General features: G+C 37.2%; 1 protein-coding gene across 9 annotated transcripts in view; it reads left to right on the forward strand.

The window, feature by feature from the left end:
* The window catches only part of LCA5 (lebercilin LCA5), a 149,415-nt gene that overhangs the window by 83,167 nt on the left and 50,759 nt on the right, over nt 1-15,489 (forward strand). For all 9 annotated transcript variants that reach the window (XM_051854531.2, XM_051854533.2, XM_051854530.2 and 6 more), the window contains 3 exons: nt 10,400-10,537; nt 12,313-12,409; nt 13,101-13,243. In XM_051854531.2, the coding sequence (XP_051710491.1) occupies nt 10,400-10,537; nt 12,313-12,409; nt 13,101-13,243 (378 nt within the window). The remainder of the gene's footprint in view (nt 1-10,399; nt 10,538-12,312; nt 12,410-13,100; nt 13,244-15,489) is intronic.

The raw sequence follows: 15,489 nt of genomic DNA on the forward strand, positions 1-15,489 counted from the left end.
ATAGATATGTGATAAAAAGACTGATAAGTCGAAAATATCAGTAGAGACACCACTGAAACAGTTCTGTCTTCCTTCAGAAATCAGCCCACCTTGTGTGATATGGATTGCTCTGATTCTGAGCTGTGTAACAGGGCTGGAGGACTGCTTGATGGGGTAAAACTTACTGAGTCTGTACAAATGGCAGAAAGCTAAATTAGACTACTATTTTAATTAGACTATATTTTATCCCTTATTTAGAATTGAATTTGTATCTTTACTTTGTCTTTTATGTAATGAATTTGTTGAGTAGCATCCTGTCAAAGTAGCAGCAATGTAGGTAGTTAGCCTAGTGGTAGATCATTTGGATTGGATTCACACCTCTGATTGCTGACTACAACTTCCTGCCAATGCAAACCTGGGGAGGCAGTGGTGATGTTTTCAAGTAATTGGGTTTCCATCAGCCATGTGGTAGACCTATGTTACATTCCAGCATCTAGTTTTGGCCCAGGCTAAGCCCCTGCCATTGCCGGCCTTTGGGGAGTATACATATGGATGGGATCTCTTTTTCTGTCACTCAAATAAATAAGTAAATAGAATTAAGGTAGTGGCCCTATTTTATTTATTTTAATACAGTGGTAACACATTAATATTTGAAATTTAAATAAACTGCAACATGTGCAAAGTCTAACTCTTATAACAAAAAAAAAAAAAAAAAAAGAAAAAAGAAAACCCTCTCATTTGGTAGTCACAGAAGGCAGTGGTTTTCAAATTTTTGCTCTTAGGATGCTTTTATACCTCATAAAAATAATTGATGACCCTTCCCTTCTAAAGCTTTTATTTATGTGGATCTGTTGGTGTTTACTACATTAGAAATTAAAGTTGAGAAGATTTAAAAATATTTCTTAATTCACGTAACTGATAAACTCATTACATGTTATAAAATCTTAATGAAAAATACCTAATTTTTAAACTAAAAGGGTAAAAGTGGCATCATTTTGTATATTTGCAAATTTAATGTGTGGCTTTATAAGGGACAGCTGGGTCTTCATAGCTGCTTTTGTATTCTGTCTCTTATAATTTTTTTGTAGTTGATAAATGTACAGAAAATACAGCCTCACACAGATGCTTGCATTGGTTAAAAAATGGAGAGTACTGTAATAGCCTTTTCAGATAATTATTATTTGATGATACATTAAAACTTTTTTTTATAAATATAAATTTTGAAAGTACAATTTTTGGATTATAGCGGCTTTCCCCCCCCATAACTTCCCTCCCACCTGCAACCATCCCATCTCCCACTCCTCCCATCCCATTTCTCATCAAGATTCATTTTCAATTATCTTTATATACAGAAGATCAACCTAGTATGTACTAAGTAAAGGTTTCAACAGTTTGCACCCACACAGACACACAAAGTATAAAGTACTGTTTGAGTAGTAGTTTTACCGTTAATTCGCATAGTACAAAACACCAAGGACAGAGATCCTACATGGGGAGTAGGTGCACAGTGACTCCCATTGTTGATTTAACAATTGACACTCTTATTTATTATGTCAGTAATCACCGAGGCTCTTGTCATGAGCTGCCAAGGCTATGGAAGGCTATGGAAACTTCTTGAGTTCACAGACTCCGATCTCATTTAGGCAAGGCCATAGTCAAAGTGGAAGTTCTCTCCTCCCTTCAGAGAAAGGTACCTCCTTCTTTGATGCCCAGTTCTTTCTGCTGGGATCTCATTCACACAGATCTTCATTTAGGTTTGTTTTTTTTTTTTTTTTTTTTTTTTTTTTTTTGCCACAGTGTCTTGGCTTTCCATGGCTGAGAAACTCTCATGTGCTTTTTAGCCAGATCCGAATGCCTTAAGGGCTGATTCTGAGGCCAGAGTGCTGTTTAGGGCATCTGCCATTCTATGAGTTTGCTGTGTATCGTGCTTCCCATGTTGGATCGTTCTCTCCTTTTTAATTCTATCAGTTATTATTAGCAGACATTAGTCTTATTTATGTGATCCCTTTGATACTTAATCCTATCATTATGATCAATTATGAACTTAAACTGATCACTTTGACTAGTAAGATGGCTTTGGTACATGCCACCTTGATGGGATTGATTTTGAATCCCCTGGCATGTTTCTAGCTCCTCCATTTGGGGTTAGTCTGAGTGAGCATGTGCCAAACTGTCTATCTCCTCCCTCTCTTATTCCCACTCTTAACATTTAACAGGGATCACTTTTCAGTTAAATTTAAACACCTAAGAATAATTGTGTGTTAATTAAAGAGTTCAACCAGTGGTATTGAGTAGAACAAAAATAATACTAAAAGGAATAAAATAGTAAATTGTTCCTCGACAGTCATGGCAAGGGCTGATCAAGTCATTGTTTCTCATAGTATCCATTTTACTTCTACAGGTTTCCTTTTAGGTGCTCAGTTAGTTGTCACAGATCAGGGAGAACATAAATTTGTCCCTTTGGGACTGGCTTATTTCACTCAGCATGATGTTTTCCAGATTCCTCCATGTTGTTGCAAATGACTGGATTTCATTTTTTTTTTTTTACTGCTGTATAGTATTCATAGAGTACATATTCCATAATTTCTTTATCCATTCTTCTGTTGATGGGCTTTTAGGTTGATTCCATGTCTTAGCTATTGGGAATTGAGCTGCAATAAACATTGAGGTGCAGATAGCTCTTTTATTTGCCAGTTTAATTTCCTAAGTACATTAAAACTTAACTGTGATGTTTCTTAAATGTGGAATATGAAACTGTTATCAATGAACTTTCTGTAGTTAGTCACACTAAAACCCATTGGTCTTTATTCTTGTTTGAGTGCACGCATCGGTCAGTTGAAAAATATGGGTTCATCGAGTTGTGCAGATTTTCCAAATGTTGAACTGGTCTCAGATACAGGCTGAAGGCAAATGTACCAAGCCTGTCCTAACCCCTCCTAAGACTTACAGTTGGGGCTGTATTTCTGACCAAGAATACAGTAGATTAATCATAGCTGTTACTAACAGTGTGTCATAAAGCAAATATCATGAATTGTTACTATCGTAAGAACCTGTAATCGTGAAATGGGAAATTATCTTCTAAGATTTATGAAAAGATCATAAATCTCATAGTGCACACATAACTAAAAGGACTTCAGCAAACTTGAGGATACAATTTTAGTACATAAAAATCCAATTCTCTTTAATGTCAGATTGGCACAGAGTAAATTGCTTTGTTAGACATAATGGAAACTGTCAAGAATTTATCTCCTTTTTTATAAATTTCTGAAGATTTTGAGAGCAGTTTGAATATCATAGAGCTAGTTTGAATAGATTTCTTTCTCTTTTGATAGATTTTCCTATAAGAAACTAATATTCACATTTTAATGACCCAGGCCTGCCCTCAAGTAGGTATTTAAGTGTTTCTTCTTGATAAAATAATATTGTTCTTCACCGCAAACTCTTTTCAAAGGAAAGAATTGATGCAGCAATCTCTTCCTTTTGCTCTTCTAGTTGGTTCAGAGCTGGAATGGGACTCTGGTCTGGGTCTCGCACATCCGTTTTCTCTCACCTTTCCCTGCCATGCTTTACTCCAGTAACTAGGTCTCTGCTCTACAAGTTTTTCTGCCCTTTCATCCCTGAGAAACAGATCCAGAAGCGCTGTCTTTGCCTCACCTAGCTATTCTGTGTTATTTTATTTTATTTATTTTTTGACAGGCAGAGTGGACAGTGAGAGAGAGAGACAGAGAGAAAGGTCTTCCTTTGCCATTGGTTCACCCTCCAATGGCCACCGCGGCTAGTGTGCTGCGGCCGGCGCACCGTGCTGATCCGATGGCAGGAGCCAGGTGCTTCTCCTGGTCTCCCATGGGGTGCAGGGCCCAAGCACTTGGGCCATCCTCCACTGTACTCCCTGGCCACAGCAGAGAGCTGGCCTGGAAGAAGGGCAACCGGGACAGAATCCGGCACCCCGACCGGGACTAGAACTCAGTGTACTGGCGCTGCTAGGCGGAGGATTAGCCTATTGAGCTGCAGCGCCGGCCAATTCTGTGTTATTTCTAACAATTAAAGCTAATTATGATAGCTAAGGGAGGTCACACCCTAAGTTTAGCTTTGTTCCTATTCTGCTCTTTGTGCAGTTCTCTTAATCCTGAGATTTCAGTTGCTTCATTTGAGGAATTGAATGTAATAATTTCTGAGATGCTTTTCAGTGCTGAATTCTGATGAGTCCAAATTCACACTTCTAAGCATTCCATGTTCATCCTCTCGCACCCCATTAAGTCCTTATTATGTCTGTTACTGAATGGTAGAGAGTTGAAAAATTCCTAGTGTTGAAAAAGTAATTGCTTGTAAAATAAATATAATTCATTGCCATCCTACTTATTTTTAATTGTATAATTGAAGTATTGGTTAGATTTTATTTATATATATTTTCTCATTTCTGGAGGGAAAAGATTTACAGTGAAACTATGAAATTTATGATTGAAGGGTAGAGTTTGAGAATCATTAGAGAATGAATTTTGTGTACTTTTAAGAAATTCCAATTTAAAAGCAATTTTTTCTTAATATTTCAAATAATTTTTGTTGAAAAATAGGAGACAGTAACAAATGGCTTAAAATTTCAAATAATATAGCAAAGTATACAATGTTATGCTTGTAGGTACCTTCCTGAGAAATGGCCAGTGTTAAGATTTTGCAACCTTTTATCTGTATATTAATGCCCTTTTTTCATCCTCCTAACACAGATGGGAGTAACATATACACTGCTCAATTTACTTTTTCACTGTGTATATGTATCATATACACACACATATATGTATTCGCATGCACTCAAATCACTCCCATGTGTTTTAAAGACTGCACACGATTGTATAAATGTGTCACAATATGATGAAACCCTTCCTTTCTACCCATATCCATATTTCTTGTTTTGGAATAGTATAAGAGATACATGACATTAAGCTTAAGTCTTTGTACAAACTAGGTACTCACATGAATTGTTAGTATACTAATTTACTGATAGAAAATTCCTGAAAGAGGAAGCCCCTGGGTCAGTAAAGCATTTTAAAATGAGTTGTGGCTACTTGTTACTAAAAGATCTCTAAAGAATGTTACTGGATAATATTTTTTTAGTGTAGTGAAAATTTTCTATTTGGGAGAGAAAAAAAATATCTTGTGGTTCAAGTATTTAAATTTTTATGAAAGCATCTTTAATGTAGACACAGCAGGCTTTGCCAAATGAGTTGAGTCAGAAATTATTGTCTTAGAATTCAAGGCCAAAAGAACAGGTCATCAAAGAAGGAGGTACCTTTCTCTGAAGGGAGGAGAGAACCTCCACTTTGACTATGACCTTGTCTAAACAAGATAAGAGTCGGAGAACTCAGAGGGCTTCCATAGCCTTGGAAACTCATGACTGGAGCATAGGGAGATTACTGATGCCATAGACAGGAGTGTCAATTGGTAAAGTCAACAACAGGAGTCACTGTGCACTTACTCCTCATGTAGGATCTCTATTCTTAATGTGCTGTACATTGAGATTTAATGCTATAACGAGTACTCAAACAATATATTTCACTTTGTGTTTCTATGGGGGTGCAAACTGTTGAAATCCTTACTTAATGCATACTAAACTGATCCTCTGTAAAAAAAAAAAAAAAAAAAAAAAGAAATTATCAATTCCCAACTTGACTCTCACTGGGATTAAACATGACAATAGGTCTGCTCTGATTTCATCATCATTTAAAAAAAAATCATCTATTGATTTTCACTTTATGTTTCTGTGTGGGAGCAAACTGTTGAAATCCATACTTGATGTATACTAAGCTGATCTTCTGTATATTAAGATAATCAAAAATGAATCTTGATGTGAATGGAAGGGGAGAGGGAGTGGGAAAGGGGAGGGTTGTGGGTGGGAGGGACGGTATGGGGGGGAAGCCATTGTAATCCATAAGTCGTACTTTGGAAATTTATATGCATTAAATAAAAGTTTAAAAAAAAAAAAAAAAGAATTCAAGGCCAAATAAAAATGTATTTAGTTTATAGTTCAGTTGTTAACTAATACTCCTTAATCTAGTAAATTCCTAATGGAACTCAGATTTTATGTGCACAAACATATATACACATATAATATAAACAAACAAGATTCAAATTCTGCTTATGTACCCTGCTAGCTTTATGATGTGACATACCCCTTAGATTATCTGAGTCTTCGTTTCTGCTCTGTGAAACTTTGCAGGTGGTAATAAACAGTTTTAGAGATAGAGTTCATGAGTCTGGCTTTGTGCCTGGTACTTATCAGGCACTTAACATATGAATATATAAATTTTTTAAAAAAAGAGAGTAAGAGAAAAGTATATTAATTAAAGTAAAAACATCAGCATTTTATAGCATTCTAGAGTTAGAAAAGGACTATAGAAATGGTTTAGTACATTGCGTTTCATATAAAGCTCAGGGTTCTATTTTTTTTCCTTTTAAGGTGTAAAACTAGTGATTTGGTTTACTGGTTTTTCAGATGTTGACAGTTCTTCACAGGCAACCAGATAAAGAGGGAACTGTTCTGTAGTGGTGACTGGTGAGTCAAAAACTCACCTGCCCAGCAACCTGAAGCAAGCAGCATGTGAAACCCCCACCCTGCGCTGCCCATGAGAACCTCTGTAGTTTAGTCTAACTGGAACAGTTAACCCACTGATTTAACTGAGGCAGAGAGAAGGTATTTGCCTTCTTGTAGGTCACATAAACTTGTATAGGCCAATAAAACCAGATGTCTGGCATGAGAATTGCAGTTTTCTGTCTCCCATTCTGTTGTACTTGCTATTATTCTATTAACATTTTAGTAAAATATGTGAAAATTCATCAAATATTTAAAACCTGAGTAATAGAGTCCTCTTACAGCAGTATATTTTGTGTTTTTTTTTCATAATTTTAATGACATGAATTATGGTATTATGGCTGTTAGCATCTCATGATGATGAAATGATCTATAAACTGTAAAATATACAAATAGTTTTTTAAAAAACATCTTTCATATCATGCTAATTCTGTATATGAGATTTGTTGAGCAGGAAGCACTTTGAAACCTGTTTTATTTTTTATACTAATTGTATTATATACTGTGGAATAAGATCTAACTATGTAAGGCAACAAAAGTTTAGAATAAGGAAAGACTTGCAGATATCAGAAAAGGCAGCATTTTCCTCAAGTGCCCATGACAGCTGGGCCTGGGCTGGGGCCAAAGCTGGGCGTTGGGAGTACCATCCAGATCCTCCACGTGGGTAGCGAGAACTCGGTTACTTGAGTTACCACTGCTGCTTCTCAGGGTCTGCACTGGCACAACGCTGGGCCCAGGAGCCAATAATGAAGTCCAGATTCTCCAGTGTGGGACTAAAGTCCTCCCCTACAATTTTTTTTTTCTTTTCTAAGAAAAACAGATTTCATAGAGCAAGGATACTAAATATTTAGCATAGATTTATGATGTACACAAGGACGCATAACTATTGGATTACAGATTCGCTTCCATCTTGTCTAGCCCAAAGCAGAAGAAGAAATGAGTTAGTTCCTTCAGATGAATTGAACACATTCAGATGACTGAAGAACCTTGTAAATGTTACTTCTGAGTCTTTGTCAGTGTGTGTGAGAGTGTGCCTTAGATAGTTAAGAAGAGTTGGAGAAGTAAGAAAGTGGGAAAAGACAAGATATGCAGAAATTACTAGAAATTATCGATCAGTAAGCTAGATGCCAACCTCTGCCAATTTTTTAATATGTTACAGAAAATTTTGCTCATTCAGAACTATCCTTTTTAAATTATTTATTATTTAAAAGGTATTTATCTGTTTATTTGAAAGATGGGATACTCCCATGTGCTGGTTCATTTCCCAAATGCTTGTAACAGCTGGAGTGATACCAGTCCCAAGATTGAAGTCAGAAACTCAGTTCAGGTCTCCCATGTGCACAGCAGAGACCATTACCTCCTGCCTCTCAGGATGCACATTCATAGGGAGGTGGAATATGATGAAGAGCAAGGATGCAAACCCAGACATTGCAAAATGGGATGCAGGTGTTCCAACTGGTAGCTTAACCACTAGGCCAAGTGACCACCCCTTCATTACTTTTTGTCCTGTTAATATTGCTGCATTGGTATTGTATCTACCTATATTCTCCTGTTTATGTACACTATACACATCTATATTCTATACTGTTATGAGACCACATATATACACTATATAAATCTGCATTCTAGAACTATAGACTGTAATCTAGTAGATATAAAATATCTTGTAGATATAGGATAGAGTAAATACATTAACTCATTTTTAAAAAAGATTTTATTTATTTGACAGAGTTAGAGACAGAAAGAGGGAGAGATAGAGAGAAAGGGTTTCAATCTGCTGCTTCACTCCCCATATGGCCGCAATGGCTGGAGCCGAGCCGATCTGAAGCCAGGAGCTGGTAGCTTCTGGGTCTCCCATGTGGGTGAAGGGGCCCATGCACTTGGGCCATCTTCTGCTGCTTTCCCAGGTCTTAATAGAGGCTTAGATTGGAAGAGGAGCAACTGGGAACTGTGGCCTCCATATGGGATACTGGCGCCACAGGTGGAAGCTTAGCCTACTAAGCCATGGTGCCAGTCCCCTAATTTGTTTCTTAATGGAAAAATGTGGACTAGTTGGAAATAATGTTAGTAAGCTTTACAGTTGTATTCATAACTGTACCCAAAATGTATAAACAGCTGTCAATTTAGAGAAAGGTTTTATGGGTGTGTACTTTGACATGCCATCTTTAGGTGTTAGCCATTTTGGCATGTTTATCAGTGAATTTGGGCAGAATCCATAAAGGCACAAAGAAGTCTTTCTTGATTTTGTATTTGTAGTATTTGACACACTGTCTGGGACAGAATTAGGAGAGAGAGAGAGAGAAAGAGAGAGAAAGAGAGAAAAGGAGTTCTTATATTGATAAAGTCCAAGAAACTTTATTTCTTAATTACATAGGGTAATAATAAACATATGCTTAATGTTACATATACTGGGATGTTCACCATAGGAGAAATTGGAAGCACCTTAATGTTGAACAGCAAGTTTGGTTAAATGAGTTATGATGATAATCTGTAGTATTTTTCTGCTTTAAAAAGTTGTGATATTAAAGTATATTGATCAGGCCAGCATCCTATTCTGGAGCACTGATTTGAGTCCTGGTTGCTCTGCTTCTGTTCCAGCTCATTGCTAATGCACTGGGGAAAGCAGCAGGAGATGTCTCAAGTGGTTAGGCCCTTGCACCAATGTGGGACACCCAGTTGGACTTCCTGGGTCCTGACTTCTGTGTGGCCCAGACCTGGCTTGTTGTGGCTATTTGGGGAGGGAACCAGTGGATGGGTGATCTCTTACTCTTCTCTCTCTCTCAAATAACTAAAATAAAGAACTATATTATAGGCTTAGAAAAGCACTTATGATATTATTTATTTGGAAACATATAAAGTCTCCACTTTGGTATGCCAAAATATTGGCAGTGCTTATCCCAAGGCAGTGAGATTATAACTGCTTTTTAAATTTTATGATACTTTGAATATTTATTATACTTATAATATATCTTTATTCATAAAAACATTTTTTCATACAGAGGTTAGGAATGGTATCTGGACGACTTGCTATTTTAAAAGAAAATATTTTATCTTATTTTAAAGTTATTATTTATATGAAAAGCATGGTGACAGAAGAGAGAGACAGAGACAGATCTTCTGTCTGCTGGCTCAAGCCCCAAATATCTACAACAGCCAGAACTGGGCCAGGCCAAAGCCAGGAGCCAGCAATTCTATCTTGGTCTGTCACAAAGGTGGCAGGGACCTAAGTATTTCAGCCATCACCTGCAGCCTCTAGAGCCAACTGTATCAGAAGGTAGAAATAAGACTCACACCAGGCACTCTGAAATGGGATGCCAGTGTCCTAAGCCACAAAGCCCACCCTGAAGGAAAGGATCTTGGTTTAAATTCTTTCATATAACACATAGAATGTATTTGAAGACCATGATAATGGCTATTGTTTTTAGCTAGAGATGTTTTAGGAGGCATTCTCTGCACCTTGAATAGTGCTGTGTAATTTTAGCTGTCTCGATATCTAGTTACCTACCCTAGCCTCGCCTCATTGCCAAAAGCCTGTTTCCCCTCAGAACCATTGCCTGCCTTTTGCTCCTAACTTAAACAACTGTGTGTGCATCTGACAGATGCTAAAGAGTTTATTTACAATCATTATGAAAAACAAGGAAAGGAATAGTAAGGTATCTTATTAAATTGTTGGTAGTTTTATTTCCCAGTTTATGTTCATGGACACTAAGCCCAGTCTGATTTATATGTCTTGTACAGTACCACCAAAAATAACATTTTGACACTGCCAAGTGCTGTGTTTTACTGTTGGATTTTTCTAAAAATGCTCTTTTTAAAAAAATGTGTTTGTACACATAGGAACTATCAAAAAACCTTGAGCTAAGTACTAACAGTTTCCAGCGACAGCTGCTTGCCGAAAGGAAAAGGGCATTTGAGGCTCATGATGAAAATAAAGTTCTTCAAAAAGAGGTACAAAGACTGTATCACAAATTAAAGGTGAGCAGGTTCTTTTCAAATGTGTTCTTCCCTCTTTTAGATGTTAGATGAAAACCAAATAAAGATTATGAATGTGTATTTTTTTTAAGATTTCTTTCTTTCTTTCAAAGGCAGTTATGGAGTGGGGTGGGGTGGGATGGGGGGAGACAGAAAGGGATTCCCCTTCCATCTGCTGGTTCACTCCTCAAATAGCCCCAACACCCAGGGTCAGGCAGACAGAAGCCGTGAGTCAGGAACTCCATCCAGGGCCTCCATGTAAGTGGCGAGGCCTAAGCAGCTGGCCCATCTTCTGCTGCTTTACCAGGCACATTAGCAGGGAACTGGATCAAAAGTGAAGCAGCTGGTTCTTAAACTGGCGCTCTTATGAGATAGTGGCATTGCAGGTGGCAACTTAAGCCGCTGCACCACAGTACTGACTCTGAAAACCAAATATTTAAAACATTAATATGTATTCATATTTATAAGTTGGTATAATATAATTCCAAAATTTTAATAGTTGGCACTTGGAAAAGACCTGTAGATTTAATCAATGTAACACCATAAAGCACTGAATACATTCACAAGAATGATGTAACAGAAATAAATGATAAGATCTTAGAAGAAATTACGGGAACTACTGTTTTCTATATTGCATGTCCAAATAATCTCATGTTCTTCTGCAGGCTAACCCTGTGACTGAATATTTTTAAAATTTCAAATAATACCTTTCATTTCTCAGTGCTTAGAGGAGGTACTCAATTCAAAGTATTCATTTTTGTTAATCAGGTATAATTTTTTCTAGAAGTCATTCATTGCTGGGTTGAAATTTTGTGTATAATCGCACAAAACTGTGTATTCTCTCACAGTTTTCTCTTTGTTAATCAAATCTCAAAAAAAAATCTGTAGTCCTCTGATGAACAAGAACATCTCTGTTTAAGAGTGGTCTAATTTTTAACTCATCAGTAACTCAGAAAAAACAAGTATACACACACATACACCCACACACACAACTGCCTGAGCATCCATTGCTGGTTCACTCCCCAAATGTCTGCAACTGCCATGGGAGCCAGAAACTCAATCCACGTCTCTTACTCAATTCACATCTCTTACATGGGTGACAGGAACTCAGTTACTTGAGTCATCACCACGACCCTTCAGATTCTGTATTAGGAGGAAGGTGGAGCCGAGAGTTGAGCCCAGGCACTCAGATGTGGAAAGTGGATATTTCAACGGATGTGTTAACCACTAGGCTAAACATTTGCCCCCATGTTGGACACTGGAAAAATAATTGCTGTTCCCTAACCTAAAGATACTAGAGACATTGCTTTCTCTAGTTTGGTATTTAAAAGAGAAGCTTAACCAAGTATATTTCAATTTCATAAGGAAAATACAGGCTGAAAAAGTAAGGTTTTTTAAAATAAATTTGTTATTTCTATAAAGGGAATAAGTTTCATATATACAGTTTTAAAAGCATAATGATACTTCCTATCCTCCCTCATTCCCTTCCTTCCACCCACCCACCCACCTCCTTCCTTTCTTTTTCCTTTTAATTATCGCAATGGCATGCTTTATAATCACAAACTTAATACTCCACTAAATAAACAATTCAACAAGAAGTAAGTAAAAAGACCACTGTTCTTCAGAAGTATAGACAAGAGCTATAAACAACAATCAAATCTCAAGATGTTAATTTCACTCATAAACATTATATATATTTTTGTACTCTATATGTTAGTTACCTCAAATCAGAGAAAACTGAGATTCTGCTTCCTCAATTCTATTGGGTTTGTTTTTAGGAAAAAGAGAGAGAACTGGATATAAAAAACATATATTCTAATCGTCTGCCAAAGTCCTCTCCAAAGAAAGAAAAAGAACCTACATCAAGAAAAAGTGGTATGGTTGTTATTACTGCTGAAAAAAATGATAGGTTAGATATTGTTAATAATAAGATAATTCTGAAGTTCAAGGAAAGGAAGGGAAAGAACTTAATTGAAATATATTTAAATATTTTTTATAATTTACTTTCTTTTGGTTAAATTTTAAAAATCCTTCCAACTTTCTTTGTTTTTCTCCCATAAGGAGAGAGAGAGTTCATTAAAATTGTGCTTTTCTTAATGTTTTGAAATTTTAAAACTTTTATGAAGATTCATTCATAAACATACCCTAAAATAGAGAATACTATAATGAACTTTATCATCTATATATCACCTAGCTTTAACAGTTGCAACTTTTACTAATTTTATTTCAACTATTTTTTCTAGAATATTTTAAGAAAAAAATCCATGTCATTTCATTTCACTCAAATATTGTTATGTATAACTTTACTTTTGTTCTTTAACAAAATTATAATTTCCTTCTGTGATTTGCAAACATGTTAAAACATAAATTTTATAAAAGCTTATTAGCATTTACAGTCAAAATGGCCCACAGATTTAAAAAAAAAATCCTAGAAGCAATAATATTCACTGAGCTAAGCAAAACTTACACATTATCTCATTTAGCTAGTGAGTATATACTAGTTGAATTGTATATATTTTAGCATTGTTCAATAATTTGGAAAATTATTTTATACTTTTCATTATAGCTGCCTGCCAGAGTGATTTTACAGACCTGTGTACAAAAGGAGTGCAAACCACTGAAGACTTTAAGCTGGAAGAATTTCCTATAACACCACAAACAATTATGTGTTATGAAAAAAAATGGGAGGAGCCAGAACATCTTCCTTTGGTGAGTTTAGCAATATGATTACATGCAGTAGGTTTGAAGTTATTCCTAAAAACACAGTATCAAGCATTTTAAAATTTCAGCAGTGAAGCTAGTGCTATATCTGTATGAAAGTACAGCTAGATTTTAGGGAGAACATCTGTGTATTTTGTTAAATTCTTTGGATTGACTCTTGTTGTTTCCATTTCATTTTTTAAAAAGTTTACTTATTTGAAAGAGAGATCTTTTTTTAAAACTTTTATTTAGTAAATATAAATTTCCGAAGTACAGTTTATGGATTATAATGGCTTCCCCCCCATAATTTCCCTCCCACCCTCACCCCTCCAATCTCCCGCTCCCTCTCTCATTCCATTCGCATCAGATTAATTTTCAATTATCTTTATATACGGAAGATCAATTTAGTATATATTAAGTAAAGATTTCATCAGTTTGCACCCACACAGAACATAAAGTGTAAAATACTGTTTCAGTACTAGTTATAGCATTAATTCACATTGGACAACACATTAAGGACAGAGATCCCACATGAGGAGCAAGTACACAGTGACTCCTGTTGTTGACTTAACAATTTGACACTCTTGTTTATGGTGTCAGAAATCTCCCTAGGCTCTAGTAATGAGTTGCCAAGGCTATGGAAGCCTTTTGAGTTCGCTGACTTCGATCTTATTTAAACGAGGTCATAGTCAAAGTGGAAGTTCTCTCCTCCAGAGAAAGGTACCTCCTTCTTTGATGGCCTGTTCTTTCTACTGGGATCTCACTTGCAGAGATCTTTCATTTAGGTCCTCTTCTTTTTTTTCTTTTTTTCCTTTTTTTTTTTTTTTTTTTTTTTTTTTTGCCAGAGTGTCTTGGCTTTCCATGCCTAAAATACTCTCATGGGCTCTTCAGCCATATCCGAATGCCTTAAGGGCTGATTCTGAGGCCAGAGTGCTGTTTAGGACATCTGCCATTTTATGAGTCTGCTGTGTATCCCACTTCCCATGTTGGATCTTTCGCTCCCTTTTTTTTTTTTTCTAGAGAGATCTTTTATCCACTGATTTCAAATGCCCACAACATTGGGGCTGGCTGAAGTCAGGAGCCAAGAATGCCATCTGGTTGTCCCATGTGGTTGGCAGGAACCCAGCCCCATGAGCCTGGTCATCATCTGCGGCCTCTCAGGGACATGAACAGGAATCTATCAGAAGTGGAGGGGCTGGGACTTGATCCCAGTCACTCCAGTATGGGATGCAGGCATCCTAAGCTGTGGCTTAACATGCTGAGCCACAGTACTAGCCCCAGTTTATGTTGCATTCTTCAGGTGCTTCAGAAAGATTGAGTATTCCTTCTGGTGGAGACTCCTTAAAGAAAAAATTTGCTTTCTAAGCTTATTACCTTTTATCTACCCAGACAGTCTTAGAAAACCCTGAAAGTGGTAGCCAGTGATGTGCCGCAGCAGATTATGTTGGGGCTGCCACTGTGATGCAGCAGTAGCACCTGTAGCACCAGCATTCTATATGGGCACCGGTTCAAGTCCCAGCTGCTCTACTTCAGATCCAGCTCCTTGCTAATGTGCTTGGAAAATGCAGTAGACAATGGCCCAAGTCCAGGGGCCTCTGCACCCATGTGGGAGACCTGGAAGAAGCTCCTGGCTCCTGGCTTTGATTGGCCCAGCTTGGGCCATTGCAGCCATTTGGGGAGTGAACCAGCAGATGAAAGATTCATTCATTCATTCATTCATTCTCTCTCTCTCTTTCTCTAATTCTGCCTTTCAAATAAATAAATAAAAATTTTTTAAAGAGTTTCAAAAAACAGCCTGGAAAGATTTTTTTTTAAAAGATTTATTTTATTGGCTGGTGCCATGGCTCACTTGGCTGATCTTCTGCCTGTGGTGTCGGCACCCTGGGTTCTAGTCTCGATTGCTCCTCTTCCAGGCCAGCTCTCTGCTGTGGCCCGGGAGTGCAGTGGAGGATGGCCCAAGTGCTTGGACCCTGTACCCCATGGGAGACCAGGAGGAAGCACCTGGCTCCTGCCTTCCGATCGGCACAGCGCCAGCTGTAGTGGCCATTTGGGGAGTGAACCAACGGAAGGAAGACCTCTCTCTGTCTCTCTCTCACTGTCTATAACTCTACCTGTCAAATAAAAAAAAAAAAAAGATTTATTTTATTTATTTGAAAGAGTTACAGAGAAAGGTAGAGACAGACAGAGAGGTCCTCTATCCGCTGGTTCACTCCCCAGATGTCCGTAATGGCTGGAGCTATGCCAATCCAAAGCCA

The sequence above is a fragment of the Oryctolagus cuniculus genome, chromosome 5, assembly GCF_964237555.1.
Source record: "Oryctolagus cuniculus chromosome 5, mOryCun1.1, whole genome shotgun sequence".
NCBI lineage: Eukaryota > Metazoa > Chordata > Mammalia > Lagomorpha > Leporidae > Oryctolagus > Oryctolagus cuniculus.